This window comes from Eleutherodactylus coqui, chromosome 4 (assembly GCF_035609145.1).
Source record: "Eleutherodactylus coqui strain aEleCoq1 chromosome 4, aEleCoq1.hap1, whole genome shotgun sequence".
In the NCBI taxonomy this organism is placed as follows: Eukaryota; Metazoa; Chordata; class Amphibia; order Anura; family Eleutherodactylidae; genus Eleutherodactylus; species Eleutherodactylus coqui.
Genome location: NC_089840.1, coordinates 74501847 through 74518970, shown reverse-complemented (window position 1 = coordinate 74518970; position 17124 = coordinate 74501847). Strand labels below are relative to the sequence as shown.

The 17124-nt window shown below is 42.8% G+C and overlaps 1 protein-coding gene across 1 annotated transcript in view; it reads left to right on the top strand.

Annotated features, from left to right (window-relative positions):
* Positions 1-17124, top strand: part of PITPNA (phosphatidylinositol transfer protein alpha) — a 73166-nt gene that overhangs the window by 47237 nt on the left and 8805 nt on the right. Inside the window, exons 6-11 of the mRNA XM_066599668.1 lie at positions 1798-1872; positions 3791-3874; positions 5535-5612; positions 8292-8402; positions 10273-10395; positions 12334-12400. Of these exons, the coding sequence (XP_066455765.1) occupies positions 1798-1872; positions 3791-3874; positions 5535-5612; positions 8292-8402; positions 10273-10395; positions 12334-12381 (519 nt within the window). The 3' untranslated portion in view covers positions 12382-12400. The remainder of the gene's footprint in view (positions 1-1797; positions 1873-3790; positions 3875-5534; positions 5613-8291; positions 8403-10272; positions 10396-12333; positions 12401-17124) is intronic.

The window sequence follows — 17124 nt, the reverse complement described above, 5'->3', positions numbered from 1 at the left end:
CATTTCAGGGTAAACCCTTCATCAGTCATGCCGGGAGAGACTAATATATAGAAGGGTAGATGCAACATAGCATGTGGGGATGTATCCAGTCAGCCGACCAATGAGCAAACTGTTACTCATCAGCTGATCAAATCCTTTGGCAGTCGGAAAAAAAAATCATAGTTGGCAACACATCCACCCGTATAAACACGGAGTTCATCCCTGATACATTCTGAATTGGCCTGTGCGAAGGTCAGTTGAACTAGCGCTGATCCGTGCCTTTTATTGGGCTTGAGCTGTGCAAAAAAAATCTAAAATTGACTCTCCAGTCTAGAAATCAAGTTCTGTCCAAGGACTGGAGAAAAAGGGGGAAACTTTATTTGCACTTGTTCTTCTCTGCTGGCCCTCCAGTTCGCTGGTTATGGACCCTGTTTTCGGCTATCCAATATAGCCACCCCAATTTTTTAACTACCTAATGTACATTGTACACTGCTGTCTGATAGGCCAGCACTGATCATGTGAGCAGCCCTGTCCAAGCAAGTATAGTGCATTAGTAGTCTAACACAGTTTCCTGACTCCAGTCCTCGGGGACCGCCAACAGGTCATGTTTTCAGGATTTCCCCAGTGTTGCACAGGTGATGTAATTTATTGTCAGTGCCTCAGACATTGCCACAGGTGTTCTTACCATAGGATATCCTGAAAACATGACCTGTTGGTGGTCGCTAAGGACTGGAGTTGGGGACCTCTGGTCTAACACTACCAATGCACTGTGGGGATTAGATAGTCTGAAGATTACTTTCACCATTTTGGATGGCCAAAAACAGGACCCAGAATTGTTGGATAAGGGGGCCAGCAGAGAAGAACTGCAGATAATATTCTCCCTCTGATGCTGATACAGAATTTCGGCCCTAAATCGGAGGGTCACTTTAAGAAACGGCATCAAATAGAGTGAGCACATGTCTTTAGTAGAGCATCACTCATCTCGAGTAACTGCATACTCGTCTGAGAAAATTCGGGGGTGGGGGTGGGAAGGAGAGGGGGGAGAGAGAGAGTGAGGAGGGGAGAAATATCTCTTCTTCTCCCCCCCCCCCCCCCACCTCCCCCCACAATCCACCGCCACCCCCTCGAACTTTCTCGGATGAGTATGCAGTTACTCGAGAGGAGCGATGCCCGCTCGAGTAACTGCAGTAACCGAGCGTGCTCGCTCATCTCTAGTCTTTAGTTTTTATCAAGTCTTTCATCAGACGTTTTGCAGATTCTATCACTGTCTTGGCCAAAACCGTGACCTTTTTCACCTTACGCAATGCAATCCGCTGTTTAGGCAATGTATCCAGAGCAGTTCAGTTATATTTTAGTACTTTTACTGTCTTTTTTTTTTTTTTCCTCTGGCTGAAAAAAAATAAAAACTTTTTCCCCAGGGACCGTTTTGCTGGTGGCTCCTTGGGGAATGTGTTTTGTATTAATAGTGTTACAGCTCATTGTAATTATCCACATGAATTGCTGTCTGCGCTATTACCAATCATGTTCTCAGGGCCCGCCACTTCACTTCAGGACTGTAAACCATACCAGAGATTAGAATGGTATAAAGAAGAGTAAATAGCAATTATTCACTAAAACGAGAGGCATTAAATATACATTATTCTGGCCCATTAACAATTGCATCCCACTGCTTTCACTCCTAGTCAGAATGCATTTATTAAATGTTCCCAGGCAGCATTTAATATTTTACTAGTAAATCTTAAGTAGCTAATGATCTTGGCATAGTATTATACTATTTTTAGAGATGATGGACACTTGGGACTTGTGCTTACATTGCAGAATGAATACATGAAGGAAGACTTTATGATTAAGATTGAAACATGGCACAAACCAGATATGGGCACTCAAGAAAATGTAAGTGGCAAACACAGAGAACGTCTCTATTGCTATGGGAATCCTTGCAGTCATTATGTACTAGATGCATTTCAGCCTCTCTGAGCATTGGAGGCACAGCCTGCAGTTATATGCTTTTAACATATTTTTCAGGGATGGCTTTATTTTCCAAATATTTTTGGGCTATAGGCATATTTGTTCTGCTAGACACGCTACATAATGAGATTAGAAGTGATGTTGGAGGGAGGGGCGGCACAAGCAAGACAGATTTTTTTTTTTTTTTTTTTTTTATGTATTACTAAGCATTGATAGAACCTTCCTATCCCACCGAAAATAAAAAAAGGAAAGCTGATTTTTCTTAAAGCAAACCTCCACTAAAAAGTGGAGTATGTATTTTGTAATAAACAAGGCGAGGCAAAAGTCTGGACACACCCTTTTAACTAGTGTAATAATGAGCAAATTGATTTCTAATGTGTGAAAATACTAATTGGAAGGGAGGCTGCATCTATTCATTTCTTTTTTTGGCAGAGGAGAGGTTTTTAGTGGCCATTTTGAAATCGACCATGAATTTGGCTCAGGTTTTTCAAATGCGAAGGGGTCAGGGGATATATCAGTCTTGGCTAGAATTTACTTTGGGCAAAACTGACACTTTACAGTGTGTTACCATCTTTAATTGTTTAGGAGTTAAGCAAGGGCAAAATTACAGAAGTTAGATGGGTGTGTCCAGACTTCTGTCTCGCCCTGTACATGTAATATGGTAGCTATCATCTTTGTATCAGTATTTAGCTGGGCTGAGAACAGGAAAATGCTGGCATTAAGTTAAATAACATTTCTAAGCATTTCTCCTGACCTTGAAGAGAGCTGTTGGCTTCTGGTCACACCAGTATGGATACTTTATGGCCCCAGTTTGGAGAGACATTCTGTCTATCTTTTGAAAGAATATTATTTTACTGAAAGAGTAGTAGAGGCTTGGAACCAACTTCCAGCAGGTTGGAAAACTCAACAGTAAGAAAATGTAAAGGGGTTGTTCATGATACTAACTTATCCACAGAATAGGAGATAAGGAGTTAATTGGTGCGGATTGAAGTGGTTGAACCTCCACCAATCACAAGAACTGGTGTCTGCATACCCCTGAATGAATGGAGGGATGGTCATTCCTTTATATCTCTTCTAGTTCTGATTTCAGTTGTCCAATGGGTGGTCCGATCAGTGATTGACTGTTATCTGTGTATGACTGTCCATACAGGGGTAGCTGACAGTCACTGATAGGACCACCCATTGGATTCAGAACAAGCAGCGATATCCAGTGACTTAATAAAGCAAAAGTTATATTGAATCTTTCCCCATAAAACTATATTTTGATCTGCTCAGCTCCTCCTGCTCTATCACATGATACTTAGAATTTAGACAGCATGTTCCAGCTGACAGATTCCCTATAAAGTAAACCGAGGTTGTACACCATGATATTTCATATATGTAGATTGGATTAGTGGCACAATTGTATCAGACTCATATATGTAATCTTTTTCATGCATTTCTACTAGTAAGGGGGTATTTCTATAACAGAAAATATAGCATATACCCTCAATGAGGGGTCAACCGCCAAGACCCCCGCAATGTTGAGATTGAAGGAGCCCTTTGCAGTTTCTCCACAGCTGCATTCTCATTAATCCGGTGGGACTGCTGGGGTTCTCTACATTGGTGTCCAGGAAAAAGCTTTGAAGGGGTTGCATTGCTAGATCAAACCACCGCTAATAATGGCCTAACCAAGCAATATGCTATAGTTTCCTGTGATGAGAATGCCTCTTTAATAATGCATCTTATGTGTATAGACCATGTGAACAGTTAGATCTTATAAGGCATGCAATTGTGTTAAACAATAGAACATCTTTTGAACTCCTAGGTACTCCTATTCACCACCTATTCTCTATCTTGGCAGGTGCATAAATTAGATCCAGATGTCTGGAAGGATGTGGAAGTGGTGTATATTGATATTGCAGATAGAAGTCAGGTTCTCCATAAGGTTGGTACAAGAACTTTACTAATGTCTAGAGATGACCGAGCCTCTAATATGTTATGTCACCTTAATATTAGAAACAGCCACCCTGACAAACTAGCTATAGCTTCTATGGCAGACGTCAATGACACCGTGGGAGTCGTCAACCTTCATCTAGCTCATTGACATCCCCTTATCTTTCAGTGTGTTGTTGACTTTTTTATTGTAGAGCTGATGGATGCATTATCACATCTTTAATTATCCATACAGGTACAATAAAACTTCATTAGTCAGGCATCATGTTATATATTCAGGTTGGCGTTTTACTTTGGTGGTGGAATCGGGTTGTTTGGTGCATCATCATAACCTAGTCCTAAGGAAGCTAATGTGTACCATTGCTCCAGGCTGCACTCTGTAACCCTTTCCAATCCAATTTGTTTCCTGATTTTCCTAGGGGGCTTACTCTTTTTCTGCTGTTATACAACGGTGCTATCTGCTGGCTAAAGCCAGTACTGCATGAGGTGACACAGTGGATAGGCTTTGACAGCAGAGAGGCTGGCAATATACAGTAAGAGAACCCTGACGGACGTCTTCCAACATCGGAGCTGGACAGCCCTAAATAATAAGGTCTTCAGACAGTGGATTGGAAAAGGTTAAGGGTACTGTTAGACAATCCGATTTATAGTTTGAACTAGCCAATGACGTGAGAGTTAAAATCATTCGGTCATGCAGCCTGTTTAGTCAGGTAGATACATTGTTGGCTATTTCAAACGAGGAATCATTCAGTCTTTCACATTCGCTGTATAAGTGAATGAGAAGGACTGAACGAGCGCTGTTTAAACTGAATGAGAAGTGAACGAGCCAACTATTTTTATGTTTGCGTAAAATGAACGACGAGCAAAAAGATTATCGTTAGTCATTCAGTCGTTGGCTGGTGTTAAAGGAGATGTCCCGAGGCAGCAAGTGGGTCTATACACTTCTGTATGGCCATAATAATGCACTTTGTAATGTACATTGTGCATTAATTATGAGCCATACAGAAGTTATAAAAAGTTTTATACTTACCTGCTCCGTTGCTGGCGTCCTCGTCTCCATGGTGCCGACTAATTTTCGCCCTCCGATGGCCAAATTAGCCGCGCTTGCGCAGTCCGGGTCTTCTCCTCTTCTCTATGGGGCTCCGTGTAGCTCCGCCCCGTCACGTGCCGATTCCAGCCAATCAGGAGGCTGGAATCGGCAATGGACCGCACAGAAGCCCTGCGGTCCATGAAGACAGAGGATCCCGGCGGCCATCTTCAGCAGGTGAGTATGAAGACGCCGGACCGCCGGGATTCAGGTAAGCGCTGTGCGGGTGGTTTTTTTAACCCCTGCATCGGGGTTGTCTCGCGCCGAACGGGGGGGGGGGGTTTAAAAAAAAAAAAACCCGTTTCGGCGCGGGACATCTCCTTTAATACTGAAGTTACTCGGTTTTGCTCGTTTGAGTGATTTGTTTTTGACTGATAATCGTTCCATCTAGAAGCAGCCTTAATGGCAGTCGTGTTGCAGTTCCATTGCACTGTGGATGTTGTGTGTCTTTGTGTAACGAAGGTCTAAATGTTTGACAATTCATATACCTGTATATCTTTAGTTTATATTTTAATCGTTTTTTAAAATTTTAATTATGTTTAAAAATATTTTCTTGGAATTCTAGGATTATAAACCAGAGGAGGATCCAGCAAAATTTAAGTCTGTCAAGACCGGGCGCGGACCCCTGTGTCCTGATTGGAAGGTAATTCTTTGCCTGCTCTTTTGTAACTTGATTCTCATGGTTGATTTATATTCAGTGTTGTCATAAAATGCTCCTAGTCATGGGTGTATTGAGGAGTTTGCTTGAAGAGTATCTTTTCCTAAGTGTTACTATTGGTTAGTAGAGGAAATTACAAAATTTCACTCATCCACTGTATGGGTGAAAAGTGATCAGTGGGGGTCCAGACGCTGGAACCCCACCCATCCACAATACAGGGGATCCATGTCTCCCCCTTCACACCCCCTTCCTCTCCCACAACCCCGCACCACCACTATTTTGCAACGCAAGATCCCTTTTCCCTAGTTACGTAATGTAGTAGCAACTGAACCACTGGTCACAGATGTGTGACCGTGGCGCCATTCATTTCAGTGTGGCTGACAGATAGCAGAGTTCTATGCCTGGCTATTTTCGTCAGCCCTATTAAAATGAATGGAGCGGTACCGATCCGTTCATTTCGCTGGGACTGATAGAAATGGCCGAGCACTATGCTCAGCTATCTCTGTCTACCCCATTGAAATTAATCGATCTACAGCCGCACATGTGCAACCAGCAGTGAACGGGTGAAAACTTGTAATTTCCTCCACTAATGGGAATACCCCTTTAAAGGGAACCTTTTAGATAATGTCCTTTTACACACAAAGATAATCTTTCAAACGACTGAAAGATTTAGTGATTTTTTTTTTATTTTTTTACTTAAAGTGTTGATGGTTTTAATGGCCATTAACACTTTATCATCTTCATTTGCATGTAAAAGGACCTCCAGGAGTTGTTTGCAGACCCCAGCTTGTGTTTAAACACCCGCCCCGCTGTGCAAACAGCTGCCAACACATTCCTCTGTTCTCCTCTTGGCTGCCACACATTTCATTGTTCTCCTCCCGGCTAGTGTAAACATGCCTTGGGGAGAATATCCTGCAGCCTTTTGAACAATGAGTGAAATAGATTCAAATGGAATGCGCTTGCTCAGTCTTTCAGCGGCTGAACGATGGATTTTATGTCAAGTAAAATCCATCGTTCAAACAAAAAGTGCACGATGCCAGCGTTTACATGTAGCGATTATTGCTAATTTTTGACTGTTTGGACAAATTTTGAGCGATAATGGTTGCGTGTAAAAGAGCCTTAACTCACACTTCCCTCTCTGAGAGCGGCATGCATGCTGTTTTGAACAGAGTGTCTGTTATTTATGATCACAGTGTCTTTTGGTTAAATTCACAGCTCAGTCCTTGCGACCAGTGGCCTGCACTGTGAAAGAAGAGTCTAAGCTATGCAGGCTCCTCTTGCCCACCAGATGCTGATTGGCAGTTTTCTCCCAATTCTTCTGCAAATGGAGAAGTCTGTCAATCAGCAGTATGGTGGCAGGGGAGAGCCTGCATTATCATGAATTTATCACACTCTACCTTCACAGCACTGTGGATTTAACTGCAAATTTAGCCAAGGGAAATTCTAATCCTAGTGCAGACATATTGTTGAAAACGGTGTGCGTGTTCTGCTGCATGAACCAGGACCCTTGTCCGTATTATGGACACATATAAATGCACCCGTAATGCACACCAAGTGAAACCAGCCTAAAAGACCATTTTAAAATGGTCTAGAAAAGCGAGTGTGGCTAAGTGGAGTTCACCATTATTTTATGGCAAAATATTGGTGTAGAGTAAGTCCGCCTAGAGGTGGTATAAGGAAAAGTGATACATTTGGCATGGTTCTCACCTGTCTTGTTTCCTTTTATGCTGACAAAGTTTAGGACAGTATTAGTAAATCTGCCTCAATATGTCAGACATGGGGGTCACCTAAAGGAAAAGAAGCTTGTGCTATCTTAATTTTAGGACACTTAAGCCCCATTTACACGCAAAGATGATTGCTCAAAAGACAGTTTGAGTGACAGTTTTGAGCAATCATTTTGCATAGCTACTGCTGGCCTATTAGTAGCTTACTAGCTTCATTTGCATTAGAATGAAGGTACCTTCCTTGTATGCAGATAACAGTGGGTGGTCTGTTATCTGCATACAGCTCCATTGTTCTCCCACGGGACAGAATCTCAGCCTGTGGTCCCTGCTATTAGCTGGCCGGCCGAATGATGGTTTTTATGCTGAACTAAAAATCATCGTTCGGCCGAAAAGCTAACGAAGGTAGCATTTACACGTAACGATTAATTATCGCTTAAAAGAAATCGTTTGAACACTTTTTGCGTGATTAATCGTTGTGTGTAAATGTGCCTTTAGAGTTGTTCTTATCTCACTTGTTGACGTTCTTCTTGCATAAATTTGACTTGAAATATTATTAAAGAATATATAAAGTTATATTAAAGAATATTTTCTGTGGCCATAATTAGTGGTCTTATTATCTGATATTAAAAATCAGCAGTCCACCTTGTTAGAATCCAAAGGCGACATGAAGACTATGTGTAAAGCGAAAAGACGTTGTTCAATGAACGATGTTAACATACGACAAGACAGCAGAACTCGCATGAATATGCACAATGTTTCGACCCCCCCATCCAAAGTCTTTTCTTAAGCTTCGAGTCACAACATTGTGCATTTGTTTGTAAATTGCAGTACTGCACTCTCTCCTTACATGGGTTTGACTATTAATACTAAATGGCACGTGGTTCTAGTTCTCCTACTAATTACCATTATTTGTACATTTACAAGCCTGTCTGTCTTGTAGAAAACCCTGGCACAACGAAAAGACATGCCTCATATGTGTGCATACAAGCTAGTGACTGTCAAGTTCAAATGGTGGGGCTTGCAAAACAAAGTGCAAAGCTTCATTCAAAAGGTGAGTGATGGGGTGCAGTTTTCTAATTCCCTTCAGTCTTGAGAACCTGACAAATATTTGTACTGGAAAGTGCCATTTTTGTAGATTGCAGCCCAACCCCTTCACTTTGTGAATGCACTGAAAATCTACTGATCCTCCTTTTACTGCTGCTTTTCTAATGTAGCACTTACCTGACCAGGTATACTTATTCTATGCTTGCTGTGATGGAAGTTGTTGTTCTGGGCATGACTTTGTAAAGCCTATGGAACTACAGCCTAACTTCCTTCAATTGAGTGGAGCTGTGCTGCAATTCTCTGCACAGCGCTGGGTATTCTCCTGCTGGAAAATGCCTCTTGGAAGCCATCATGAGAGGAACACATGTGTCTGCAGGATGTCCTGAACATATTGCGGAGCTGTCGTTGTCCCTCGTACCACTACTAGGAGTGACCAACTGTTGTATGCCATGGCCCTCCCAGACCATCACACTAGCAGGGGGCAGTGTGCCACTACACAGCAAAAGCAGGATTGAAGCGCTCACATCTAGGTCTCCAGACATGAACATGACCGTATTCAGTGCGAAACCAAACCTGGATTCATCACTGAAGCCAACGCGGTTCAACTCCTTAGTAGTCCAGTTTAATCTTTCACAACACCACTACAAACGGAGGTGACGTTGGGTGTATGTCAAAGACTGTACATGTAATGGGTGCTGTGATACCAAATGTCCTTCAGGCAAGCCTGGAAATGGTTATGACTGACACAGAGGCCTGTAATGATGGTGCTACCGGTCTCTGGATGGTATACAACAAAACTGTTGGAGCTGCTCTTGCTTGTCCGATGATTAGAAAATCCTCTCTAATGGTGGTCTGTCAGATACATCCTGAGCTTGTGTCTTAGATGTATGCTCTCACACATTCAGTGGTCCCAACACCTCCTAACAATCTGGTCAGGATGGTCCAGGTGGAGGAAAATTCGTTAATATGACCATACAACTTCTCCCATTCCAATAATGAGCCCCTCTCCGCAGAGACGTAACTTAAAGCTCCTGGGCCTCCATGCAAAATCTGTAACAGGGCCCCCGAATATAATGCTTTATTCATAGAACTCAGCTTCCTATATGGAGAAGAGAGGCCTTATGGGCCCCCTAAGGCTCCTGGGCCCGGGTGCAACCACATCCCTGCATCCCCTATAGTTAGGTCCCTGCTTCTCAGACTCTGTTAACTGGACAAAATCTCCGATTTGCATAGAGGCGTCTAGTGGTCAACAAGCTCAAGAGGAAAAAGAGGTCACTGCACACAAGGAGCCTCTGAGAGCCTTTTTATAGGCCAAGGGTAGAACCACCCTTAGGGCCTCAGATGGCAAAACCGGTTAATTACGCCACAACTTTGCAGCAAAATGACAACTCTTCCTGGGTGTTTGATGTTTTTTGTACTGTGTTCTTGTATATATAATAGTCCTAATCATTGCTGGAAATTGAAATCTAGGCTCTATAATCCCTGCTATATTTCAACCATATGCCATTATGGCCGACATCCATTACTTAATGTTGAGTTATATACCGCCCTCTGTGGAAAGGATGGATCACTACAAGGGTTACCCTTCCAGTAGATGTGGTGGAGTTGTACAGTCATTAAAATGTGTATGAATTCCATAATGTTATCGGAACATATGTCTAATGAGGTGGGCTGCACTGTTTCTGGTGTATATCGTATGTAGTTTATTTTTAGGCCTGAATGACAAAGGATTGCAAGTGCTTTCTCTCCTTGTACCGATTCGTATTTTTCTTTTATATCATTTTCTTACATTGTAATTTCCCAATAAATAATAGAACCCGTTTCTGCGCTGGTCTAGCTCCCAAGGTATTGCTCATGTGTTTGGTTTTGTTTTCCAGCAAGAGAGGCGGTTGTTTACAAATTTCCATCGGCAGCTTTTCTGCTGGCTGGACAAGTGGGTGGAGTTGACAATGGAAGACATTCGCAGGATGGAGGAAGAAACTAAGAGAGAACTTGATGAGGTTGGTGTTTTTTTTGTATTCAATGGGATGAAAGCATTTGGCTTTTCTCTGCCGAATACTAGTTTCTCATTTTATCACAAAATACTTGCATAGTATTACCTGCATTAATCCCTGTAAAGAGGGGGTTCTAGGGTTCCAATTAACCCTTTCACTGCCAGAATAATTTTTCATACTTTTGACTTCCACGACACTTTGATGTCAAATGGCATGAAGACACTCATGACAGTAAAGCGTAGCGTCACGGAAGAAAATACATAAATATTCTGGCCCAGCCAGTCACTTAGATGCACAGCTCCTCCTAGGAATAAAAGTTCAAGATATGCAAGTTCATACATGCCACTTATGCCTATGTCTGCTTGCAGAAATCTTCATAGAGTGTACTATGAACTGAATATACTAAAAACATCTGCAACTCTGATACCTGTATACCTCCAGTTCACAGAGTAGAAAATGGTTTGATGAGGTGCAGAGGATGATTAGAGGGGTCATTACTAATCTTTTCACCCCTGTAAGAGTAATCTAGCAGTTGTTTCTGCACATTATTCCCCGGGGTTAGTAAAATTCACTTGACTTCTGGACACTATTCCCCAAGGTTAATATAGTTCACTTAAAAGACTTATAAAAACGGTCAAAAGCAGAACAGGCTGGATAGAAACCGTTTGTAGGGGAAGGCATGTCCAATGAACTAATATGCAAATGCCATAGAAGACCTTGTTTGTGATTGGCAACAAAATATTGCACTTAAAATAGTTGGAGAATTATTATTACTGCTTTGCATTTCTGTATGTAGACTATGTGAATAATAAAATGCTTCAGAAGAGCTTGGAAGCATCACTTCAGTGTTTCTCATTGTGTTCTTCTCCAATGCATCGAATAATAATTAGGCATACCTCATTGATAAGGCTATGATACCTGTTGAGCATTGCCTAAATTAAATGTATACTCTTAGTACCCTTAGGCTGGATTCACACGAACGTATATCAGCTCGGTTTTCACGCTGAGCCGATATACGTCGTCCTCATCTGCAGGGGAGGGAGGATGGAAGAGCCAGGAGCAGGAACTGAGCTCCCGCCCCCTCTCTGCTGCCTCTCCGCCCCACTGCACTATTTGTAATGGGGAAAGGCGGGGTGGGGGTGGGGCCAATTCTCGGAACTTAGCCCTGCCCCCGTCCCGCCTTCTTTCATTGCAAATAGTGCAGAGGGGCGGAGAGGGGGTGGAGAGGAGGCAGAGAGGCAGCGGGAGCTCAGTTCCTGCTCCTGGCTCTCCCATCCCCACCCCCCCGCAGATGAGGACGACGTATATCGGCTCGGCGTGAAAACAGAGCCGATATAAATTCATGTGAATCCAGCCTTAGGCCTTATGTCCACGGGCGGTTCGGATTCCGCATGCAGATTTCTGCAGCGGATGGCCTGCGGAAACTATTTTTAAATGCTTGTGGGAGATCACGAATGCAATGGTTTTTCTGCGCGGAAAAAAATCCACAAGCCACCTCCCAGCCTTTTCTCCACCTCCCTAATTGATTTTAACCTTCAAATCCGCAATGCATCGGCAATTGTATTTGCGGATGCACTGCGGATCGTCCGCACCGCATGGAATCCGCACTGAAACGGAGCATGCTGCGATTTGTTTTCCGCACCAAACGGTCCTCAAATCAAATCTGCATTTTCAGTGGTGGTTCAATATTTCTTGTTCTAGCAATATTCATTGATGTAGAGGAAAATGATGCACTTATCAAAAAGCGAATTTTGCAAAGTGAAGGCAACATAATGCCGTACAACTTTCTGATAAATGTCAAAAAAGATTAACTTCACATCCAAAATCTATCATCCTGTATATTACTACAGTTAACCAGAACTTTTTTTTATTTTATTTTATTTTTTTAGACTTTTCTAGACTTATTTTACAAACTAAATAAGTAATCTGATGTTTCAATTTTAGATGAGACAGAAAGATCCGGTGAAGGGTATGATGGCAGCAGATGAGTAGCATTAAAGTATTGCGTTCAGTAAGTATATTAAAGCGTACCTAACTCTTCAGAATGAGCTGCAATGTATGAACATCCGGAATAACAATATTTCTGGCTATTATCATGTATCCTGTATTTTTTCCCCTGTGCAGGGTGTACATCCAATTCTCAGTCCTTTCAGAGCTGGTAGGAGGAGTCTAGCTGCTGTGATGTGTTTTATGGATTGTACACACACAACTGCAGATTCGGCTTTGTGATGCCACTCTCACACAGGCGTTTTTCTTCTTCTGCATTCAAATGCATGTCAAAACAGCTGAAATGCAGTGTTTTTACAAGCGCATATGTGAGAGTGGCCTAAATGTTTGTAACACACACAATCCTGTTTCAGGACCGTGTACAGCAAGAATGAACAGTGGAGATGTGATTTCTGTACCTAAAACGCAGTAGACAGTGATTTGCTATTAGCTTGTAGACAGTGTTTGTGTGAGTCTCTCCTTCCCTCCATCCCTCTGCTCAGTCTGGTCTAATGTGAAACACCTTTCCTGTTCACAATCTGTCTAATCCATACATTAATTATAGTAGGTAAGCATACACTATATTTTATAGTTATGACTGGTTAGGCATCCGTAAGGATATGCAATCAAAGTCCATTGAGCTTTCTGCCAACTGCTTGAACAAAGTGGCTGTGCCACTAGCAAAACACTATGCTTTTTCGGATCCCCTTAGCATGTTTCAGGGCCTGCATGGTCTGCCTATTATAGTCGATAGCTGACCTGTGGTGTCCCAGTAAAAAATGTTTATGCTGCCACTTTGTTTAAGCGATCATCATGATCATATGTAATCAGACCATGGGGAGAGTGTCTTAAATGATAGAATTTGAAGGGTTAAGGATAACTTCTAAATATCAGATCGGTGGGGGTCCTCCACTTGGGAACCTTATCAATTAGCTGCTCTCAGGTCATATGACTGATGAACAAATCGTCACACTGCATAAGAAGCAGCCATGGTCTCTTCAATCAGCTAAGTCCCATTAATGTGAATGAGACTGAGCTGCAGTACCAGGCACAGCCACTATGAAATGTGCAACACTGTGCCTGGTATGCAGTGAAGTGACAGCTGCAGACCCCAAATGGCATACCGTCCCCCAACTTGTCAGATATTGATACTGATGTCCCAGAAAACCCCTAAAACCCCTTTAAAGTATTCTAGATAAAGTTATGGATTTGAAGTAAGCTCATGCATTGCATACAGCAGGTTGTCTTCAAAGCAGAATTCCTTGCCAAATGACTAGACCAAATAAAAATCTCTTCCGTTTCTCAGTTAAATTGGTGTTCCCATCCATATTTTCCAAAATATTTGGTTTTCATCCATTATCTCATTGTTTTAAAGAGAACTTTTGTCAAGTTTTCTCATTGATTTAGAATGGAACTACTAGAGTCACTTACATAGAAATGTTTCTAAGGTGCTCTGTAAACTATAGGTCCTTAAAGTGGTATTCCAGTTGTAGTAGAGTTATCCCCTATTCACAGGATAGGGAATAACTAGTTGATCGGTGGAGGACTAACCACTGGGAACCCCACCAATCTCAAAAGCAGGGGTCCGGTTGGTCCCTAGATAATTGGAGCATAGGAGAAGGAACTGTCAGTTTGCAACTTCTGCCGTAGAGCCCAGTAACAAGTAGCCATGTTGTTATTTCCTGTGATGTTAAAGACCTGTAGGGTAGTGAGCACGGGGGGGGGGGGGAGAGACAGAGGACATTTGAATAGACAACATATATCCCATTAAAGCGAACCTGTCAGTTCCTATAAACACCATAACTGGTGCTTTTTATACTCTCCTACCACATTCCCTCATTGCCCTTCACTCCATGAGCGCATGTGCACACGTACTGAATGAATAGATGAGTCCAAAGTGTCGGCTTCCCAGGAGGGCAACAGGAAGATGGGGAGGCGGCCAAGTATAAAAGGCACGTCCATGGATTTGGCGGCCCGTGTCCTATGAGCCCATAAACTTAGTTTATGGTGCTGAAACCACTTGGCAGATTCCTTTTAGGTGATTTTTTTATAGTCTGTTTCTGACCACCTTTTGATGTCAAGATGAGAGAATTAAACCTAAACTGCAGTAAGTGTCTGCAATCTTATTATTCAGCAATACATTCACTCCTCGCTGCATCAGTTCTTAACCCCTTAAGGACCAGACACTTTTTAGGGATTTTACCCATGTGGTGGTTTTACTACCCTATTTTCTTTTCCTTTAGCCATCAAAATTATTTGTACTGCGGGTTTTTTTTCCGTGACATATAGGGCGATTTTTTTTTTTTTTTTAATATCTTTTTCACTACCTTTTTTTCCGTTTTTTAGTTTTAGGCCTTAGTCAGACGGGCGTTTTTTCGCGCGATTTGCGCATGCGTCCGGCGATTTTTTAAAAACCATTGCTTTGCAATGGTATCGGACACATGAGCGCTTTTTATGCGCTCATCCGATAAATTATAGAACAGAAATCGCAGATCGCACCTATCTGCGATCTGCGATTCCTCTTCTCTTCTCTATATGCGCTCAATGGGGCCGGCGGCAGCAGCGCCGACCCCATTGAGAACATATAGAAGACAAATCATTCTTCTCTGCCACAGCTGTAACAGCTGTGGCAGGGAAGAACGATGTTTGCCCATTGAATTCAATGGAGCCGGCAATACAGCCAGCTCCATTTAAAGCAATGGGCTGGCGGCGGTGCGCGGGATGAATTGTCGGGAAGGGCTTAAATATATAAGCCCTTCCCTGCAATTCATCCAGAAAAGTGTTAAAATAAAAAATATATATATACTCACCTGCTCCCGGCAGCCGGAGTTCCGCGCGGCCGGCCTACAGTGGGTGTGAAGGGGGTGTGAGTCAGACCTGCCCCCTGATTGGCTCAGCACTCAATCCGTCATGCGATCCGCAAATCGCGCGAAAAAACGCCCGTCTGACTAAGGCCTTAGAGAGTAAAATGCTAAAAAAATGATTTATTTTTTTTTAACATTTATAGTTATTTTTTTTTATTTAATGTATTTATGCTAAAATAAAGTATGCGAATGGGTTTCCTCTATTTATTTCGGACGTTTTGATATATAGTATGTAAGGTTTTGGTTTACAGGGCGCATACAGCAACGGTTTTTGTTGGCGTCTGCTTTGTGTTATTTTTTTTCTTATGTATATATTGTTGTTTTATTCTGTAATTTTGTTTTACTTATTTATGTAATTATGTTTTTTACTATCTGTGTCCCCCATGACGTCATATAAGACCTCTGGGGAACATTTTTATTTTTTTTTTTATTTGACACTTTCCCACTGTAGCTGGGGCATCCATAGGAGCCCCAGTCACAGGGGAAAACAGTCCCTGCACTGAGCATACTCAGGCGATTTACTTGAGAGAGCATCGCCTTTTTCGAGTAACTGCTGGCTCGTTCCTGAAGATTCAGGGGGGCCGCGGGGGTGAGCGGAGGGTTGCAGAGGGGATCGAGAGGGAGAGAGCGAGATCTCTCTCTCTCACTCTCCGCCCCCCCCCCCCCCCCCCCCGCGGCCCCCCCAAATCTTCAGGGACGAGTCAGCAGTTACACGAAAAAGGCGATGCTCTCTCTCGTAAATTGCCTTACCGAGTATGCTAGTTCATCTCTATTAAAAACCCTCCTGCCTTCTTCTCTGGGTTATCGGCTGTTAGTAACAGCTGATAACCCGTTCCTGCCTCTGACTGATTGCATACGGCGGGCTTTAAGCCCAAGACCAGGCGTCGTGTATTTACAGTGCCTGGTCCTAAACGGGTTAAATTTGCTGTTCAAAATTCTAGTAAAACAGGATGACACCCCCTGTAAGTTCTGTAATGTTGGCAGTATTAGGTGTCACATGACTGTAACTTTTATAAACAATTCAGTTGTTGAAATAATATGGTTCATTCAGACCACTTATTTAATTTCACATATTTATGATACAACGGGACATATTAGTCCAGCATTTCATTCACCGGTCTAAGTAAAGTTAGCGCTGCCGTAAAGTTTGCCAAATATATTAACCCCTTCCCGCTCCAGGACGTACCGGTACGTCCTGGGAGCCTGGTACTTCCCACAACAGGACGTACCGGTACGTCCTGGGGATAGCGCGAGATCACATAAGATCCCGTGCTATCCCGCAGCGGAAGCCGGCTGTCAGTCACAGCCGGCGTCCCGCTGCAACAGCGGGGGGGCATCGGAGATGCGCCTCCCCCCCCCCCCCCCCCCTGCTGTTAACCCCTTCCCTGTGTCTCCGGCCGGCTCTCGTGATGTCATCGCGAGAGCCCGGCCTGTCACCATGGCAACAGGACGCCAGACACTGGCGTCCTGTATTGCCTGTGCCTATAATCGCTGTACAAGCGATAAGGCATGGCAGAGCAGTAGCTCTGCCATGCCTTATCACAGCGATCATCAGTACAGTGATGTAAGTCCCTCAGAGGGACTCAAATAGTGTAAAAAAAAAAAAAAGAAAAATGTAAAAAAAATGTAAAAAACCCCTTTTTTTTAATGCTTTTTCTAATATTAGCATAAAAAAAGGGGAAAAAAATTAAAACCCCACATATTGGGTATTGACACGTCCGTAACGACGTGTACAAAAAGTTGAACACGCTTTTTATTTTGTACGACAAAAAGCGTAAAAAAAACACTAAAAAACAGAGGCAAAATGCTAATTTTTAGCATTTTGCCTCCCAAAAAATGCAATAAAAGTGATCAAAAAAGCCGTACATTCCCCAAAATGGTACCA